Source organism: Mastomys coucha, unplaced genomic scaffold, assembly GCF_008632895.1.
Source record: "Mastomys coucha isolate ucsf_1 unplaced genomic scaffold, UCSF_Mcou_1 pScaffold8, whole genome shotgun sequence".
Taxonomy (NCBI): domain Eukaryota; kingdom Metazoa; phylum Chordata; class Mammalia; order Rodentia; family Muridae; genus Mastomys; species Mastomys coucha.
In genome coordinates, this window is record NW_022196914.1 from 35,579,158 (window position 1) to 35,599,591 (window position 20,434).

A 20,434-nucleotide genomic window follows, 5' to 3' on the forward strand; every position below is an offset into this window, starting at 1 on the left:
AAAAAGAAAAGATTCTGTATGATTGTCCTCCAAAAAAGAACTAACCATTTTCTGAACAGAACACCAATAGCCCAGGCTCTAAGAACTACTATAGACAAATTTTCATAAAATTGAAAAGGTACTATGAGGCAAAGATCTTTACCAACCCTACATCTGATAGAGAGCTAATATCCAATATATACAAAGAACTCAAGAAGTTAAGACTCCAGAGAACCAAATAACCCTATTAGAAAATTGGATACAGAGCTAAACAAAGAATTCTCAACTGAGGAATCTTGAATGGCTGAGAAGCACCTAAAGAAATGTTCAACATCCTTAGTCATCAGAGAAATGCAAATCAAAACGACCCTGAGATTCCATCTCATGCCAGTTGGAATGGCTAAGATCAAAAACTCAGGTGACAGCAGATGCTGGCGAGAATGTGGAAAAAGAGGAACACTCCTCCATTGCTAGTGGGATTATAAGTTGTAAACCATTCTGGAAAATACTGTTTCTGTTCCTGAGAAAATTGGAAATAATACTACCTGAGGACCCAGCTATACCACTCCTGGGCATATACCCAAAAGATGCTCCAAGGACACATGGTTCACTATTTTCATAGCAGCCTTATTTATAATAGCCAGAAGCTGGAAACAACCCAGATGTCCCTCAGCAGAGGAATGGATACAGAAAATGTAATATATTTGCATAATGGAGTATATTCAGCTATTAAAAACAGTGACTTCATGAAATTCACAGTCAAATAGATGGAACTAGAAAATATCATCCTGAGTGAGGTAACCCAATTACAAAAGAACACACATGGTACATACTCACTGATAAGTGGATATTTGGCAAAAAGTTGATATAACTCATAGACCATATGAAGCAGAAGAAGACCAAAGTGTGGATGCTTCAGTCCTACTTAGAAGAGGGAACAAGATAATCAATGGAGGTAGGGGGAGGGAGGGACTTCAGAGGAAGGGAGGAGGGAGAGGGGAAAAAGGGGGGCAAGAAATTGAACAGAGGTATGTAGCAGTGGGGGACGGCAATGGGGAGCCACTAGAAAGTCTCAGATGCTAGGAAAGCAAGAGTCTCTCAGGACCCAATGGGGATGACATTAGCTGGAATACCCAATAAAGAGGAGAGAGAACCTGTAGAGACCATATTCCAGTGGTTAGGCATGGCCCCCATTGAGGGCCTCACTGATCTCAAAAATATTAACCCAGAATTGCTCCTGTCTAAAGGAAATACAGGGACAAAGAGTAGAGCAGAGTCTGAAGGAAAGGCCATTCAGAGACTGCCCCACCTGGAGATCCATCCCACAGGCAGACACCAAACCCAGACACCATTGCTAATGCTAAGAAGTACTTGCTGACAGGATTATAGCTGTCTCCTGAGAGGCTCTGCCAGAGCCTGACCAATACAGATGCAGATGCTTGCAGCCAACCATTGGACTGAGCAGGGGACCCCAATGGAGGAGTTAGGGAAAGGTCTAAAAGAACTGAAGAAGTTTGCAACCCCATAGGAAGAATAACAATATCAACCAACCAGACCCCCCAGAGCTCCCAGGGACTAAACCACCAACCAAAGGGTACACATGGAGGGACCCATGGCTCCAGCTGTATATGTAGCAGAGGACTGCTTTATCTGGCATCAATGGGAGGGGAGGCCCTTGATCCTATGAAGGCTTGATGCCCCAGCGTAGGGAAATGCTAGGGAGGTGAGACCAGAGAGGGTGGGTGGAACACCCTCATAAAGGCAAGGGGAGGGGGAGGGGATAGGGAGTTTGTGGAGGGGAAACCGGGAAGGAGGATAACATTTGAAATGTAAATAGATAAAATAACCAATTAAAAAAAGAATTAAGCATAAAAAGGAGTAAAGTTTGACTACATTCAAAACACTGCTCCTCAAAAGAACATTTCAATCTGCATCGGAGCCCATCACCTTACACTCTAGAGTACATCAATGTTGGCACGTGATTATAAGCAGAGAGCTATTTTGGCATTGAGTTATAATCCAGATGGGAGGTGGGCTCCAGTGTACTAAACCCCATTCGCTTACCTTTTTATATGGCTTCTTAATTTTGGCAAAGTCATTGAAATAGTCTTCTACGGTGACACAGATGATGTCCACAGCATTTGACCCTAACAGCCACTTCTTTGTCATCAGCTCATTCAGATGTTGCTGAAAAGCACAAGGTGATCACACAAATCTTTACCTGGCACCACACCTGGGATCACCCCTACCTCAGAGTGGTCACTCCCTGGGGGGTCACACAGATTTTCTGATTGTAGCAGTGATATTCTCAGGTTAAAAGAAAATAAGCCTACTTTTACATAACCTGCAAATCTGTACTTTAAATTTAGGAGCATTATATTATACACACAGCTTCCTAAAAAACATCACTAACAAGTTATATATGTAAATGTTGGTTTTTACCTTTAATAGCAATATATTACATGAATATGTCATAATTTATCCACTCAATTCTCAGATATACATTTATATATTTTTCACACTTTGTGATTACAAACAATGTTATAGTGACTTTGTATTTTGCAAGTGAAATCCCTTTAGATTGAATTCCTGAGTCAAAAAGTATGCAAATTAAAACTCTGATAAATAAATCCAAGCTTCATTTGAAAAGCTGCAAAATCAGTTCTACCCAGAGCAGAGCCAAGCACTGTGCTCCCCCATCAAGGAGTATGTGTTTTCCATCCCTGGCACCAGGCCAAGCAACAGTTCACTCTAAGTATCGATCCATGTTTCTCTAGCAACAGCAGATGGATGTCTGGCTCACGTTTAGACTCTGGTAATTCTTTTTCTGTGCAGAGGTCATTTGTACCTTTTGTCTACTTTTGTATAATGTCTCTCTCTTTTTTTTTAATAATCCCAAAGGCAAGTCTCTTTTTCTCTCAACTGATGTGTATGTGCCCTACAAAGAGCCTAGAGGATGTAGGTGTCCTGTTCCATCACTCTCCACTTTACTTCCTTGACACGTTTCTCATTGAACCTGGAGTTCACCATTTTGGCTACTCTGGCTCTCCAGCAAGCCCCAGTGGTCCTTTCTCCACTTCCTATAGCGCTGGGGTTACAGGCATTCATGGCCATACTTGTGGGTATTGAGGATCTAAACTCAGTGAGGCAAGATTTAAAAAAAAAAAAGAAAAAAGAAGATTCATTTGCAAGTTTTATTTTCTTTAATATACAGTGATTCCTGCCAAGGTATTTAACTATGCTGGTATCTGTGTTCCAAAGTGGCCCTATTTGTTTACGTGCACTATGCTTTTGGTATGAATGAAAATTGTTTTGTTAATGATTTTGGATGTGTTGTATGTTGGAGTTTTGTGAGGCTGATTTATGTGACCTGTGTGCTCTCAGCTGAGTTCTGTTGGTTTCCACATACTTGACTTATCATGTAACTTTCTACGGTTTGCTACCTAGTTATTTCCAGGGAGCCTTTATGTAAATCTGCCTAGGAAGGCAGACATACAAGGCAGTCAGTGGCCTCTGAATGCAGCTTAGTACAGATGCAAGGGAGCATCTCAGCTCACATATAGAAGCTACATGAGACAGGTGACAGTGAGGACCAAAGAACATGCAACCCCTTGCACCCTTCTGTTCCACCCATGCTCTAGCCCCAGGGGTGGAGGAGCTGAGCTCACCTCTAGATCCAGAAAGACCTCCTCTAGTAAACTGCTGCAGCCTTCCTTAGCAATGGCATCTAGAATCCCATCCATGTTCAGCTGACTCAGACAGGGGCCCTCCTCTGCTTCAGTTTTTAGGTACTTCTTTTTCAGACTGATGATGGATTCTCTGCAAAGAAACATCAAGGGCTCAGGGAAATAGCTACATGCTTGCATGCTCTCGGTCCCTCTCTGTCCTACACAGCACTTACTTGAAGGTCTGGCAGTTATTGATGATGGCAATCATGTACTGTACATAGCAGTGTGGGTGCTGCCGGTTTCTCAAGTGCTCTTCTTTGTAAAGATGGGCTTCATCTTTGTATCTGAAATCACATTGGGGAATCCCAAAGCTGTCTACAGTGCCAGGCAGACATCATGTCTGTCAGGGAATTCGTATTACCACTTTTGGACTAGAGGAGTCTTTAAACATAAACATACTTTTGGATACTCTGTATTAATGGTAGAAGAGAGAGTGTTGATCATGCTAAATGAATTTTAAAAATAATTCTTGTAGCAGGCTTTGAAATATGGTTTGGTATTCTGACATGAAGATATTGTGAAGCACACAACCGTAACTAGAAAAGTACCTCAGTATTTCATGAGCAGTTCACCACACAGCTCCTAACAGGACTAGAGATGACTCAGTAGGTAAAGGCACTTGCCACAAAAGCTTGCCCACCTGAGTAAATCCCTGACACTCACATAAGGGTAGAGGAAGAGAACCAACTGCAAAGTTGTCCTCTGATTTTCACATGTACACCATGGCACAGTACCCACTCCATTCCTCCACAAAAGCCTCAATAGTGTGAGAAACATTATCATATACTTGATAAGATATCCCTTTTCAAAATGCTATGAAGAAATGAAACAAAAGTAGAGTCTTGAAATATCTGGAAAACCAACACCTAGAATGCCACTGTTGCACTCTGTATAATTTTTGACACATTACCTCAAACTGTTAATTGGTTGGGAAGATTTACACATTTATTTTGATTTTGCCCATCTGTGGTTCCAGATCAACCAAGGAAAAATCCTTTTCATAGAAGATCCCACCTTAAAAATGAAGTGACTGACTTGGAAGTGACACTGAGAAGTGACCCCATAAATAGGCTGAGGAGCTCAGCTATAATCCTATGGATGGAATGTGGAGATCAGTTATGACCCTGTAACTGAGAGGAATCAAATCATGCCCCCCCCCCCAGGTGGGTGGCAGAAGATGGGATTCTAAGGAAGGGAGGAGCCTGGTTGGCAACAGAGCTGTCAGAGATATGACATATGAAGACATGTGTTGGTAAATAAGAAGAAGAGATCCATGCCAGCCTCTGGAGCAGTTCCTAGTGAAGAAGGAGAGGAGCAGCCTTCATGATCCAGAAGCCTAGAGACTTAGACCAAAGTGACACACAGACCTGTCAACCTAGCAGTTGAGACTATGAACTCTAATATGAGATGTCAGATACTCACTACATGACTGACGTTGTGGTTATAACAGAGAATCTGGGACATGGACAGTAACATCTAGGCACCGCAGTGATAGAAGGGAGGCACAGAAGGGAGCAATAGTATAAGAGAACAGGGCGTGTGAGGATGGCCTAGAAGACTTGGGCAGTATGATGGGAGGACAGATTTCACGGGATTCTTCTTTCTAGACTTGAACATCTTTATGTGAACAATTCACAGGGAAAGGCTCACTGGGAAATAGTATGTCCATTGCCCCATCTGATTAGGATGTTTTCATTTTTGCATTTTCTTCTTTTTTAAAAATATTTTGCATTTCTGAACAACAAAAGGAAGCTAATCTTTTATTAACAGCATCCCAGAATCAACAAATTTTGCTCTTAATTGTAACATATAATTTATAATTTAGATTACTGGCAAAACTACATACCTACTTAGGAAAGAATTCATTTGCTGAAGACACAACACCAATACCTTTGTTTTCAAATCTTCACTTATTTGAGCAGCAACTTGAAGATTCTGTTCAAACATCTAAAAATTGAAAAAGGGAGACACAAAAGGAAAACAACAGTATAAAAGAACAGGGCATTAAGAATTGTGAAACAGTCTCACAAGAGCATAGAATAATGTCCCCATTAATAAAATTCTACCTGGGACAACCTTCTCCAAGGTCTGGTTAGTCTGTCTGACTCTTTCTGCTCGACACATCCTCTTCAACCTGCTAGATCTAGCCTGGAGCCCTTGCCTAGTCCCCTAGCCTAGTCTGGTCACCCCTGTTGCACCTCAAACAACCTTTAGGCATCTCTGATAATCCACTCTGCCTGCTCTTGACTCACAGGCCCCTACCACACAATATCCAATCTCTCACTGAGCCAGATCTATTCCCACACCCTAAGCTTGGACCAGGACACATATCCTTCACAGCAGTCCGGTCTCCTTTGCCACATGCTTTCATTCCTACCAAGAAATTTCCAACCTCTAGATCCAACCTGCCTATGTATCCTGTCCTCTCTTTTACCCCAACATGCTCTGTCACATCAGACACAGAACTAACAAAAGAAGTCCATACACCTAGAACTCATCACAAAAATAGAAACAATATGTAAGATCAAGCCTTTATCTCCTCCAAAACCTACCACACCTTATAGAAATGTTTGTCAAAAAGAATTACCTATATGAACCTCAGGAAATAGAATTCAAAAGAACACATAAATTTCATCAAAGAATTCAAGGAACTTAAAAAAGTCACAAAGAAACAACTCATTGAAATTACGTAAAAAGAATTTATACCTGAATAATGCCCAAGAAAATACAAATGGAAATGCTGGAGATAGTCCAGAACTTGAAAAACAGAATTCAGTAAAAATAAGGAAAAAGAAAGAGAAGATCCAAACTTAAAGAATCAGAAATGAACAGGGAAACAATATAATAGATATCAAAGAAATTCAGACTATTATAAGGCAATACTTTAAAAATCTATACTCCATTAAGATGAAAAACCTAAAAGAAACTAATTTCTAGATTTAGCAAAACCATCAAAATTAAACCAAGAAGAAGTCAACAACTCATACCAAATGAGAAAACTGAAATAATAATAAAAAGTCTAGGATCAGACAGATGTACACATGAATTACACCAGATTTTCAATGAAGCTCTACAGCCAATCGTTCTTTAAAAAATTGAGGGGAGGGAAGGAAGGAGAAAGGTAGGGAGGAAGGAGGGGGTGACAGGAAGGGAGGGGAAAGAAAGAGGGAGGGAAGGAGGGAGGGAGGGAGGGAAGAACTTCTATTAAGCTAGTATCACTTTAAGACCAAAACCAGGTAATGACAATAACAACAAAAAAACTAAAGCCCAGTATGTCTGATGAATACAGATTCAAACTGCTCAATATAATATTTGCGGAGAATACAGATACATCAAAAAGATGACCAAGTTAGATTTATCTCTGAAATGCAGGGGCAGTTCAACATACACAAGTCAATAAATTTAAGAAACCACATAAATGGACTTAAAAGACAAAAATCGCATGCTCATCTCAACAGATGTAGATGAAGCCTTTGAAGGGTACAGATGCAGTAGTGGCATTCATACATCAGTGGTAACCAACAGCTCTACTCTGTCTCTATACCTATGACTCTGCCTGCCTGCCTGTGAATCAGGATGTAAAGCTCTCAGCTACTGTGCCAGTACCATACATGCTGCCAAGTTCCCTGCCATGTTAATGGACTAAACCTCTGAACTGTAAGCAAGTCCCCAATTAAATACTTTCTTTAATAAGAGCTGCCTTCATCATGGTGTCTTTTCCCAGCAAAAGAGAACAGTGACTAAGACATACAGGTAAGTGTGGGCTTCACCCTTCTTCAAGAAAACTTCTCCTTGCAAGAGATGGAGACCATTACAGAAAACTATAACTAATCAAAACACAGAGTTGTGGAGCCCAGTCCCAACTGATACATCTACAACACAACTCCTGCACCCAAGGCTCAGGGATCACTGTGGAAGAGAGGGGGTTAAGACTGCAAGAGCCAAAGAAACAGGAAGTTTGCTGTGAGACTGTATCTTGTAGAAATGTCAGAAGCTATACCAGTGAAGTCTCACTAATATGGCTGCCAAAACATGCCCTGAACAAGAAGAGTACCAATAGACATGCTAACTTGGATGAGACAGCTCACGAGGCCTCAACTCTAGACAAAGAACTAGAATGCTGAGAGTAGGAGAAATAGTCTTCCTATGGAAGAAGACACCAACTGGCTATCCAATAGGAAAACACATATACAAGTAACATTATACAGACTGAGCATGTTGTATTCGTGACATTAAACATATATGTATAGTCATACACATAAATGTATATAACATCAATTAATAAAAAAAGAAGCCATGAATTCGAAAGAGTAAGGGGGGGTATATGAAACAGTCTGGAAGGAGAAAATGGAAGGAGGAAATGATGTAATTATATTATAATCTCAAAAAAGAAAGCATATAATTAATAAAAAAAATTATCTGGAAGTTGGACTAGCCCAAATTCAAAGAAAACAATAAAACTATCTGAAAAACAATGATGATAAACAATTTCTCCAGGGGGCAAAAAGCCCATCACATGATTTTCTAGTCTACCACAGGGAAATATTTACCCTTTCATTATAACCATGAAGTGATAAAATGTGACAAGAAGGCTGACAAAGAGGTGAGGCCATGAGGATGGTCATGTGCACTTATGTGCAGATTAAACTCAATTATGTGGCATTCTGAAGACAAGTCTTGACCATTTACCAACATGGAACATAAAAGAGTACAGGATAGGAGCACTAGGTACAACCAATATAATTAAGTTCCAGTTTAGACCCAAAAAGATCTTCTGGAAAATCTCAAGTGATCCTGGGTAACACTACTTGGTGAGTTAATTCTGAGCCTCAGTTTCTTTAGCTCCAGAAAGCAGAGGCAGAGATATCAGGGACATTTACATTGTGAAGTCTAAGGTATTTTCTGTCTATGAAACCACATGGGACCTGGGACCTTTAAATCTAGCACTTATACCTGGAATACAATGGCAGGAAGTGTAGTCTGATAGTAGCCATCCTGGTCTGCTTCTGGCTCTGTCTCTTTGCTCCAGTCTTTCTTGTCTGTTTCCAGTGCTTTCCGAAGCCAGGCAATGATGTTGGACTACGAGTTTGGTATTATGGAAAGGAAAGAACAGGCTCTGAGTTATATCCAACATTCTCCCTGTAGCACTTGTAGCTGCACAGACCAGATACAGCCTTTCACAGCAACTCTTGCTTCCAAACATAGAGCCTGCTAGAGCAGGCACTTTATATGCAGTTCACTGGTATGCAATACACATGCTGGTCTTTTCATACGTGGACCGCCAAAACACTAACTATAGATAAAAAGGGAAAGAATCAAGAGGACTATTCATAAACATTATGCTGGAGGGCAAAACCAGATGTCCAGCATCTGATGGTTAGGCCTAGGACATTAGAGAACAGACTTGGCAGCCAAGTCATCTCAGGCCACAGCCAAACACAGCTCTGCGGAATCCAGGGACTCTCAGTAGTAGCTTAGATGCCATCTTGCTGTCTCTTCTATCTTACTGAGACTGTCTAATGGTTATGAGGCTGATGTGAGACTGGCCCCTTTGGCCCCAAATTGCCACCTCACACTGGAAGACAGTGCTAAAGTGGCTCATGCTCCTTTAGACAGAGGTCTTGCTAGCCAAATAGGTGGCACAGGTTGGGTCCTCCAACAGAAAAGACTCACATATCTGTTAAATATATTCAAATGAGCTCCAGACCCAGGCCAGAGTCAGGTATCCCTTCTTTTACAGAAAATGGACATGGCCAGACCATTTGAGAACAGCTAGTATATTGAGAGTTAGCTCAGATGTCTTACCACATTACAGACAGACAACTACCAGAGTACTTTCTGGGTCTGCAACCTAATTGTACTCACTGTGAGTGTAGACATGTATGTATCAAGCAGCTCGGAGACGACGTTTGGAGAGAGGAGAGGCTCCAGGGCACTAACGTCCACTTCTGGGGCTAGCTCCACATTTCCCATCATCTCTGTACTGCAGTGAAAAGCAGGTGTAAATGACAAACCGCAGCAGAACACTCATATAATAGTCTCAAGTGAACCTACATGTTTGGCTAGACATGTAAATGCATTATCCTAGAGATCTCAATGCTGACACTTCTACAACTCCACAAAATCAGGAAGAACACGTATGGAAAGCACAGAATGAAAGGTCAAGGATTTGGGGGCCACTCCATCATGTCACCATACAGGCTACATAGCCACTTATGCAATCTCAATATGGCTTCTTCACACTGTGCCAGATGCATAGAGAGCTTGCATTCAAATGCAGGAAATAGTCCACAAAGGTCTGTCTATCTGAACTCATTGTGTCTCTACAACTGAGACCAGGACCATGTAAACAGAAACTGTCAAACTGTCACACCTCATTAAGTAAGAAGATAATGGACAAGTACTGTTATGTGGAACACTAAGCACTGTAAAAGTCACTAATCCCTACAGGAGGGTGAGACTAAGGCAAGAAATAAATCTTACTGAAGGAAACATGTTTGCAAGGATAGAAACTGTGCAGAAGGCAGGGAAACAAATGCTAAGTTTCATAGAAAATATATTTGTATGTGCAACTGGGCTCACAAAAGTCTAGGACTCATCACTCAAAACACCAATATGAGTTATATTACATACTCAAATATGTATTTGGAATAGCATTCTTTCTGAGTGAAAAAGAACTTCATAAAAACCTGCACATATTAAGACTATTTGTGCCAGGTGGTGGTGGTGCACGCCTTTAATCCCAGCACTTGGGAGGCAGAGGCAGGCGGATTTCTGAGCTTGAGGCCAGCCTGGTCTATAGAGTGAGTTCCAGGACAGCCAAGGCTACACAGAGAAACCCTGTCTCAAAAAAACCAAAGACTACTTGTTTAATCTTGGTTATCTGGCACCAAAACCTCAATGCCCTGTGTTTACAGAGGAAAAATGGCTCAACTTCTCCAGGGTCCAGTGTAATAAAGCATACATGATCAACGTGAAGGAATTCTTAAGTACAAAGACATTTTCAGCATGACTCAAGAGAAAGACAACTGAGCCATAGAGCTGTGCAAGTTCCACAAACACATATCATAGTCCAGTACACAGAACTGGGCAAGGACCCAGACTCCAGCTTTGAATCTTGCTCCCATGTCTCTAGCTACAAAAAGTAAAAATATTATTCCCTTTGTGCCTCAGCTACCAAATGGAGGTGATCATAGTATATCACCTGTCTTGTGTACATTCAACTGGATTCACAAAAGTCTAGAACATATGACACACTATAGTCTAGGCTATACAATGTGAAAGATTACAGAATGGAATAGGGGAGATTATCTGGACCTCATAAAGTGGTAAAGGCATAAGTCTAGGCCTACACATATAAATGCTACAAAATAATGGGGCTGGAGAGCTGGCTCAGAGGTTAAGAGCACCTGCTGTTCTTGCGAAGATCGGAGTTCATTTCTCAGCACTCATGTCAGACAGCTCACAGCCATTTATAATCCCAGTTTCAGCGAACCTACCTCTGGCATCTGAAGGCATTCATTTATACATAACCATATGTAGACACATATATACCTCCATATAATTAAGAATAATAAAATACATGTTTTTTAAAACTTACCAAATAATGATCATCATCCATGCCTAACAATTTCATTCTGTTCATAGCTCTCTGTATTGAGGTATAGAAATACTCTACTATAAAGTTAAAACCACACATACACAAAAAATAAACCTCACTGTTAAAAATCATACTTTCTTTCTCCATGGTAACAAGAAGGGCATATCACTGTTTGATATCCATAAAAGTAAAGTTAAAAATAATAACTGTTTTAATTACCTAATCTTAAAGGATCTCACAATAGCCTCCCACTGACATTCCTTTCAAAGTCCCCCTTTAACTACTTCATGCATAAAGTGGCTCTGTTCCTTCACATAAAACAATAGTCTCAAGCTACAATGCAAACAGAGTAACTGATTTTCTATGTAGTTTATAAATTTTTCTATATATTCTCATTGCTATTTATTTTTGAGATAGGTCCTGCTATTCTGCTCAGGCTGTGCTCAGACCATCTTTCTACTCAGTCTCTTGAGTTCAGGAACTACAGATATGGGCTACTAAGTTGGTGTATAACAACTATTTGTATTTGAATGATTAACTGTTACAGTGTACTGGTGAGGAAATCAAAGCCTGTGATCTCTTCACCAACCTGGTTACTCGAAAAAGTCACTGAATTTCCTAGGGCTATATGCTCCCAACCTATAAAACGTTCCAATACTATACTTGTTTCAGGAAATCACTGTGAAGAAGGAAGAATGCACACAGTGAGTACAGAAAATAATCAACACCATGGTGCACAACTGAGTGCTCAAGGGAGATGGGAGAGACCATGAAGAAATACTATACCAACATGACCGGCTAGTTCATCCTCAATGATAAGTCATCAACAGGCAGAACAGAAAGACCTTCACAAGCCAGAAAAAGACATGGGTTCAAAATGGATGAGACTGTTTGTAAACTGTTGATCAGTGTACAAAAGCAGAAAGAAACAAGTTTCTAGATAAAAAAAAAAAAAGCCCAGTATGCATAAAAGCACATAAGCATAAAAGCAATTCTACCTGGTGTAGGTATTTAGGACCCATGTCAAGAGGCTCACAATCTCGTTGGCCTCAAGGTCCTCTGATGCAAGGTCCTGCATCCGAGTGCTCAAGGCCTGGTGGTACATGCTCAGGAGGTTCTTAAAGATCTCATAGTGAGGAGGGAAGCACTGGACCATCAGGTTCTTGGCAACGATGAGATCATCCAGGACATACTTCCTAATGATCTCCAGGTGGCGCACAAGCCACATCTTGTCAGACTCTCTGGTGTCTGCCTGTGTACCTTCAATTCTAGTTGTCACAGTTCTGTCCAAGATGGCAAACATTTTTTCTTTCCAGTTTTTGGGCCTTCCAGGAGGAACAAACCCAGTTTGCTTTTTTCGATCAAGTATCCGCCTGTCAATTTTTTCTTCCCTTTCAATGATTCTGACCACGGAGACCAGCAAGGTAGGATCCCGGCGGACAGTGACCAGTGATCTTTGCAACACCATCCACAGCTGCTTAGCCAGCTCATCAGAAAGCCCCTGTGTGCTACCAAAGTAGCCATGAATGAGGGTCATGTCCCGTTTGTTCCCACTGTCCATGCGGTACTGCTCACACATTAGCCCATCCCGAGAGCACTCCAGATCCATTAGCTTCCGGTGGGCTTGCAGGAGGGCCCCTTGCTCGATGAGATCTTGGGTCTCCCTCACAATCTCAGGCACTAGAAAAAGGTACAAGTTGACTCAGTGAAAACACAGAGATGACAGCAGGTAAAGCAAGAGGTACCTGGCATCCATCTTCCCACCTGGACAGAAGCCCTGACAGACCCTAATGGTTTTGAACTCTGGAGTCTATGAAAGGCTGGCAATTTTCATAAACCTAGCCATAAAAGGCCTGAGGAAAACTGAGTTATTATGGTCCATTCAGCTACATGTGCTCTTTCTAAAGCAGTGAATGCCATCTTTCCTGAGTTAGAGTAGGCTTCAGGAAAAAAACAAAACAAAACCCATGCTTCAAGTACGGTGATGTGTGTTCTGATTATTGATTGCCACTTCTGTTTTATAGTCACTATTATTACTAAGGTGAATTCCAGGAAATAAAGAGAATGGCTACCTTCTTTTCTCTAATTTTCTTTCTATCCCTTTGGAAGTCCAACAGATAAGGACATTCTAAAACACCCATGTGTATGTGTAAGTGTGTGTACATGTGTGTATAAACATATGACATGTCAGAAAAATCACTATGTATATATGCTTAGGCAGATTCCAGGGTCCAGGCTTAGCAATGTTAGAATCAAATGCCTAAAGCAAAACCACAAAGAACACTGCAAGCATTCCATATTCAATAAATATTCAAAAATAAATCAGTAGGCCTGCTCAGACATAAACATTAAAACAACTGTTTATCTGAAGTGAGTGCAAGGGGAATTGAGCAGGCAGGAGATGGAACCAGAAAATGTTAAGAGAGGATAATGGCAACTATCAGGAACAGAAAAAAAAAAAGGCTAAAGAAAGTAGACAGAGCCCAGCAGAACTCATGGACCTGTAAGGCAGAGTAGCATATATACTGTAGTAACCTCAAAGGAAGAAGATAGAAGAGTGGATGGCTGGAAGCTTCCAAAGTTTGATAGGTGGCATGAATGTAAATATCTTGGCAAGCAAGGCAATGACCTGCACACCAAGGGACCCATACTACATCATGAAGCTGTGACAGCAGTAAGAGAAGAAAGGTCCCTAAATAGTGTCACTAGTAAATTTCTCAGGAGAAATTTTAGGCACCAGAGGTATCTGGCACTTAATACACTGTATTTAGTACTAAAATGTATTTCTAGACACACTGAAAGTACTAAAAAAAAATACTACCAATGGCTTTTCTTTTTTTTTCTTTCTTTTGTATCCTCCTTTGAGACAGGGTCTCAATATGTAGCCTACACTGAACTCAAACATGCACTAATCTTCCTACCTCAGCCTTCACGTGCTAGAACTACGATTGCGAGCCAAGTCCTGCTTTTACCAAGGACCTTTTATCCAGCAAAAGTAACATAGAAAAGTGGAAGAGAAATTAGAATTCCAAAATAAGAGAAAGATGAAAAACCTTTACGATTAGACTTGTTTGTAGGACACGCTAGAGGGAATTCTTTGGGAAAAAAGACATTAGACAGTAACTTGTGAAATGATAATAACTGGGAGTTGTGAAGAAATTTCAGCCAGGAATGGTGACACGCACGTGTAATTCCAGCACTTGTAGGATAAAGGAAGGAGAATCAAATACTCAAGTCATATTTGGCTACATAACAAGTTCATGACCAGCCTGGGTTACACAAGACCATCTCAAAAACCCAACACAAATAAATAAAATAAAACACAAAAAAAACAAAAACAAAATAGGAAAAATCTCAATAAAAGTAAATACAAGACCAAGTATTTAACCCAATTTTTTGTTTTCTATACGATCTGAAAAACTAATAGAGTATCAGTTCGTTTTTAGACATATACAAAGTATAAAGAAGAAAGTAAAGAGAGGTGAGATGAAATTATATAAAAATAAAGTTTTTACATGTTGGTGAATTCAGGATGGTATAAATTCAATCTGCAGGTGATAACAATTTCAAGACATTAGATGTCAGTCCTATAATAACCACAAAGAAAGTATCTAAATACATAAAACAAAATAAAAACTGGAACTTAAGTGTCTCATTAGAAAAAAAATTAGAAAAAAAAAACCCAGAAAATTATAGTATGTGATATAAGGGACAAAAAATTGAGCACATGAAAAACAAACAGTAGAACCCTTTCTTACTAGTAATTACTTTAACTATAGGCAGTTTAAACTCTCCAATCAAAATAGATGGCAGAAAAAATATTTAAAAGGTGATTTAATCACGGGCTAGAAAGATGATTCAATGTTTATGAGCACTTGCTGCTGTTCCAGAGAACCTGGATTCAGTTCCCAGCATCTATCCTGCAACCCTTACAACCATCTATAACTCTAGTTCCAAGGGATCCTGCACTGTCTCCTGACCTCTTTGAGCACTAAGCATTGCATATGGTGCATATGTACAGACGTAGGAAAAACATTCATACACATAAATAGACATAATTTTTAAAAAGTTATTCAACCATACATGTCTACAAAAGACTATCCTTAAGCTGAGAATATTAGAGAAAGATTGCCTGTGTAAATAGTAATGAAAGAGTCAAAAGCAGTATTAAATGAAACAAAACAGCTTTAAGTAAATTGAAGGAGGATATAACAGAATGGTTTATTAACAAGATGGTACAAGTACACAGTTATGACAATTATTGTCATTTCTGCATCTCAAACAGACAAGAATATATGAAGCAAAAACTGACAGAACTGAAAGGAGAGGCATGGCTCTGAAGGATCACTGGAGACTAGTACCTCCTCTCAATGGGGACAAAACAAGCAGAAGGCCTGTGAAGAAACTGAGGATCTATGCAATACAGTAAAACATGGGGACTCTCAGTCAAGCCCAGGCATATGGAAGGACACATGCTGAATTGCCTAGAAGGAACGAAGACCATCATGGTCCCTGGAAGAAACAGACTAGCTGAACCACCTGGAAGGACACTCCCTAACCTGTTGAGCTGCTGAAGGCTGTGCAGTATGCTCTAAGATTCCAGTTTGTATGAGCTGGTATCCATGCTTTGGTGGACTTTGTTGATATAGCTCTCTGAGTCATTTCTGTTCATGGAAAACCAGATGGCTAAAGGCCAAGAACACAATCAACAAAAGCCTGGACAATACAGCACCACCAGAATCCAGCTATCCTACTACAGCAAAGATTCTAACACATCTGAACTGAAAGAAAATACCCTTAAATCTAATCTTAAGAAGATGATAGAGGCCTTTAAAGAGGAAATGAATAGATCCCTTAAAGAAATACAGGAAACTACGATCAAACAGGTAAAAGAAGTAAACAAAACAGTTCAAGATCTGAAAATGAAAATAAAAGCAATAAAGAAAACACAATCTGAGAGGATCCTGGAAATGGAAAACCTAGTAAAGAGAACAGGAAATGCAGATACAAGTATCACTAACAGAACACACGAGATGGAAGTGTAGAAAATACAACAGGAGAAACTGATACATCTGGCAAAGAAAATGCTAAAACATTTCCAACATAAAGCATCCGGGAAATTTGGGACATTATGAAAAGACCAAACTTAAGAATAATAGAAATTCAGGAGAAGATTCTCAACTCAAAGGCCCAGAAAATATCTTTAACAAAATCATACAAGGAAATTTCCCCAACCTAAAGAAAGATATGCCTATAAACATACAAGAAGCTTACAGACACCAAATAGTGTGGACCAAAAGAGAAAATCCTCCCACCACATAACAATCAAAACACTAAATGCACAGAAAAAAGAAAGAATATTAAAAGCTGCTAGGGAATAAGGCCAAGTAACTTAAAAAGCCAGACCTATCAGGATTACACCTGACTTTTCAAGAGACTTTAAAAGTCAGAAGGGCTCGTGCAGCTGTCTTGAAAACCCTAAGACACCACAGATGTCAGTCTAGACTACTATACCCAGCAAAACTTTCAATCTCCATAGATGGAGATACCAAGATATTCTATAAAAAAAACCAAATTTCTGAACAGAACACCCATAGTTTAGTACCTAACAAAATGACAATGTGACAGAGGACTAATATCCAAAATATATAAAGAACTCAAGAAGTTAGACACCAACAACCCAAATAACCCAATTTAAAAATGGGGTACAGAGCTAAACAGAGAAATCTCTAATGGCTGAGAAAGACTTAAAGAAATATCCAACATTCTTAGTCATCAGAGAAATGCAAATCAAAATGACTCTGAGATTCCACCTTACACCCATGCAGAATGGCCTTAGCCATTTTGATCTTAATAAAAACTTCAAGGTTTTGCTGGAGAGAATGTGTGGGAAGGGGACCATTCCTCCATTGCTGATGGGAGTGTAACCTTGTACAACCACTCTGGAAATCAATTTGGCAGTTTCTCAGAAAACTGGGAATTTCTGAGTTCTATCTCAAGATCCAGCTATATACTACTCCTGGACATATACCCAAAAGGTGTTCCAGCATATCACAAGGACATGTGCTCCACTACATTCACAGAAGCCTTATACGTAATAGCCAAAATATGGAAACAACCCAGATGTCCCTCAACAGAAGAACGGATACAGAAAATGTGGTTCATTTACACAATGGAATATTACTCAGCTATTAAAAAATGAGGACATCATGAATTTTGCAGGCAAATGGATGGAACTAAAAAATATCATCCTAAGTGAGGTAACCTAGACCCAAAAGGACATACATGGTATGTACTCAATGATAAACAGTATTAGCTAAAAAGTTCAGAATACCCATGATAGAATTCATGGACCATATGAAGCTTAACAAGAAGGAAGGCCCAAGTGTGACTCCTTCAATCCCACTTAAAATAGGGAACAAAATAATCACAGGAAGCAGAGGGATCTGGGTGGGAGAGGGGAGAGGGAGGGGAAAAAGGGTGGCAGGATCGGGAAGAGGAGTGGGGGGAACAGGAGAATGTCCAGAGGGCCAGGAGAATGAATATAAATATGCAGCAGTGTGGTGTAGGGGAACAAGGGAAACCTCTAGCAAGTCCCAGATACCAGGGATAAGAGAAGCTTCCAGGACTCAATGTCCCCATTTCAGCTCACCAGACTCCTCAGAGCTCCCAGAGACTAAGCCACTAACCAAAGAGCATACTTGGCCTGGTCCATGACACCCCGCTACATATGTAGCATAGGACTGCCTTGTCTGGCCTCAGTGGGAAGGGATGCACTTGGTCCTGTGAAAGATTGATGCCCCAGAGAAGGAAGATAATAGAGGGGTGAGGTGGAAGTAGATGGGTAGGTGGAGGAGCACCCTTTTAGAGGTAAAGGGGAGGGAGGATGGAGTGGGAGCTTGTGGAGGGGGGACTGAGAAGGGGGACAACAATTGAAATGTAAGTAAATAATTAATAAAATAAAATTGAAAAAAAGGAAGCAAGTTCTCAAACTAACAACTCAGCTTTACAACTTAAGGAGCTGAAAAAAGGAGACAGGTTAAAGAGACGGGTCAGTGGTTCAGAGCCCTTGTTGTTCTTACAGAGAACCCAATTCAGTTCCTAACATCCACAGAGGCTCACAACTACCTACAATTCCAGTTACAGGGACTCTAATGCCCTTTTCTGACTTCTGCAGGTCCTAGGCATGAATGTGGTACACATACATACATGTAAGCAAACAATTACACACATAAAATAAATGAATCTTTAAATAAAGAATAAGTAAATCTAAAAGGAAGGAAATAATAGAGATTAGAATACAGATAAACAAGAGTATATAAAAACCAACAGAGATAAACGGGTCCTTTGCAAAGATTAAGGAAACTGGCAAACCCTTAGCTCAAATTGTCTAAGAGAAAAGATTAGAATTTATTACTACTAAATCTTCAGAAATTGAAAAAGAGACTGTAAAAGAGAATAGTGAAAAACTGAATACCAAGAAACTGGACAACCCAGATCAAAAAAATTTCTGGAAAAAAAAAAAAAACCTACCAGACTGAAAAACAAAGCAGTAGAAAATCTGAACAGATCTCTCTATAAAGAGAAACCCTATCCTAGTCATATCCTAAGGAATTGGCCAAACATTTGGAGAACTAGCTCCTGTGTTTTCTGAGATTTTCTAGACACTGAGAACCTCATGACTGGAGACAGCTGGCATGGTCATGAGTGAGCTGTGAACATTCTGCATCCCATAACACAGTACCAAGGAGACCACTCTGGCCACTCAGTCAGCCCTCTGCCTCTTTTCCAGCATCCTTGCAGCTCTGGCTGTCACACTAAGAGGCTCCAGACTTGCTCTGTTCTGCCCACCTGGCCCATTTCATCTGTTCCCTGGCCTGTGCACTTACTTGTTCTAGCTTTAGAACTGCTCTTCTCCCAGACCCTTCTCAAGGCCTGCCTCCCACCCTGCCCAGGTAGCTGCCCCTCTAAGAGCATGTACTTCTACTTCTACTCTTGTCCAGTAGACTCCTAGTCACTCATCCACAGCTAAAGCAATGCTCTGCAGTGTACGTCTGTGCACCACCCAGACACAGATCAGTATCTTCTCCGCTGGTCTTTATTTACATTTGCTCAACTGACCCTTCCCATTCATGTTCAGAGAAGTTATGTGAGCAGGCAGAATCAAGCTTACTGTACACTCAAGGAAAGCCTAAAAAGTATATAGCACAGAAACGCTGGTCTGCCTCTACCCATCCCACCAAGCTCCCAGTGTTTGAAGGAAAAGCAAGTATGTGTGTGGGAAGATACCATCATGAGTGCTCTAGAGCCACCCAAATCCTCCCCAATTCCCCTCTCCTATCTGCCACTCACCAGAGAATATGTTCTTGAGGTTCTCCACAGCTGCAGCCAGCTGGCTGTGCTGCACCACTGCATCTTTTACATCTTTGAGACTCTCAATGGTGTTGATGCTCTGCCTCCAGTCCTTGCTGACATCAGCCAGTGACTGCTGGATATCCTTGACATCATTCAATGCATTGTGGAGCTGGCTTAGGCCTGTGCGTACCCCATCTAGTTGAGACTGGATTGCAGCCTAAAGGAGACACCATGCGGGTAAGCAGAGCCAATGAGAGCCAGACATGATTTCCAGAGGAATACGTTTTTCCAGGGAGGACCAAGTTCAGAAAGAATCACTTAAAGGGAACAAAAACTATCCAATTTTAGGGGGAAAAAAAAGTCAAGAGAATAATTTAATGTACTCATACAGTAACTTTTTGGTTTTTTTCAATACTGCCTGGGAACAGAATAATGTTATATTTTAAAGCTTTAAAATATAATACTTAAAAAGATTAATAAGCAGAAAGCAGAGAAAAAGGCAGGTTCATTCAGGAGATTATAGAAAATAATAAATTTCAAAAGGAAAAGATTTAACAAAGGAGAACAAAGATTCTATCATATCCAGCTCAGTAAACCAGCAAATCCTACCTGGATAGGGAGAAAGCAAAGACCAAGCAGTCCATGTGACTACAATAACCAACAAAGTTACAGTAACCAGCAAACTGCTCTCAATAACTAGGTAAAAAATGATCTTCATTCTCCAATTAAAAGATACTAACTAACAGACTGGACTGGAAAGACAAATAAAAAA

The 20,434-nt window shown here is 40.4% G+C and overlaps 1 protein-coding gene and 1 pseudogene across 3 annotated transcripts in view; one reads left to right on the forward strand and one right to left on the reverse strand.

Moving 5' to 3' along the window:
• Positions 1-20,434, reverse strand: part of Exoc3 (exocyst complex component 3) — a 40,019-nt gene that overhangs the window by 8,919 nt on the left and 10,666 nt on the right. For 2 of the 3 annotated variants that reach the window (XM_031359869.1, XM_031359870.1), the window contains exons 3-10: positions 19,660-19,879; positions 12,306-12,987; positions 9,573-9,690; positions 8,661-8,786; positions 5,554-5,654; positions 3,881-3,991; positions 3,648-3,798; positions 2,044-2,166 (exon numbers count right to left, since the gene is read on the reverse strand). In XM_031359869.1, the coding sequence (XP_031215729.1) occupies positions 2,044-2,166; positions 3,648-3,798; positions 3,881-3,991; positions 5,554-5,654; positions 8,661-8,786; positions 9,573-9,690; positions 12,306-12,987; positions 19,660-19,879 (1,632 nt within the window). The remainder of the gene's footprint in view (positions 1-2,043; positions 2,167-3,647; positions 3,799-3,880; positions 3,992-5,553; positions 5,655-8,660; positions 8,787-9,572; positions 9,691-12,305; positions 12,988-19,659; positions 19,880-20,434) is intronic. The other variant, XM_031359871.1, reaches the window with a different exon arrangement.
• The window catches only part of LOC116083816, a 2,058-nt pseudogene continuing 1,517 nt past the window's right edge, over positions 19,894-20,434 (forward strand).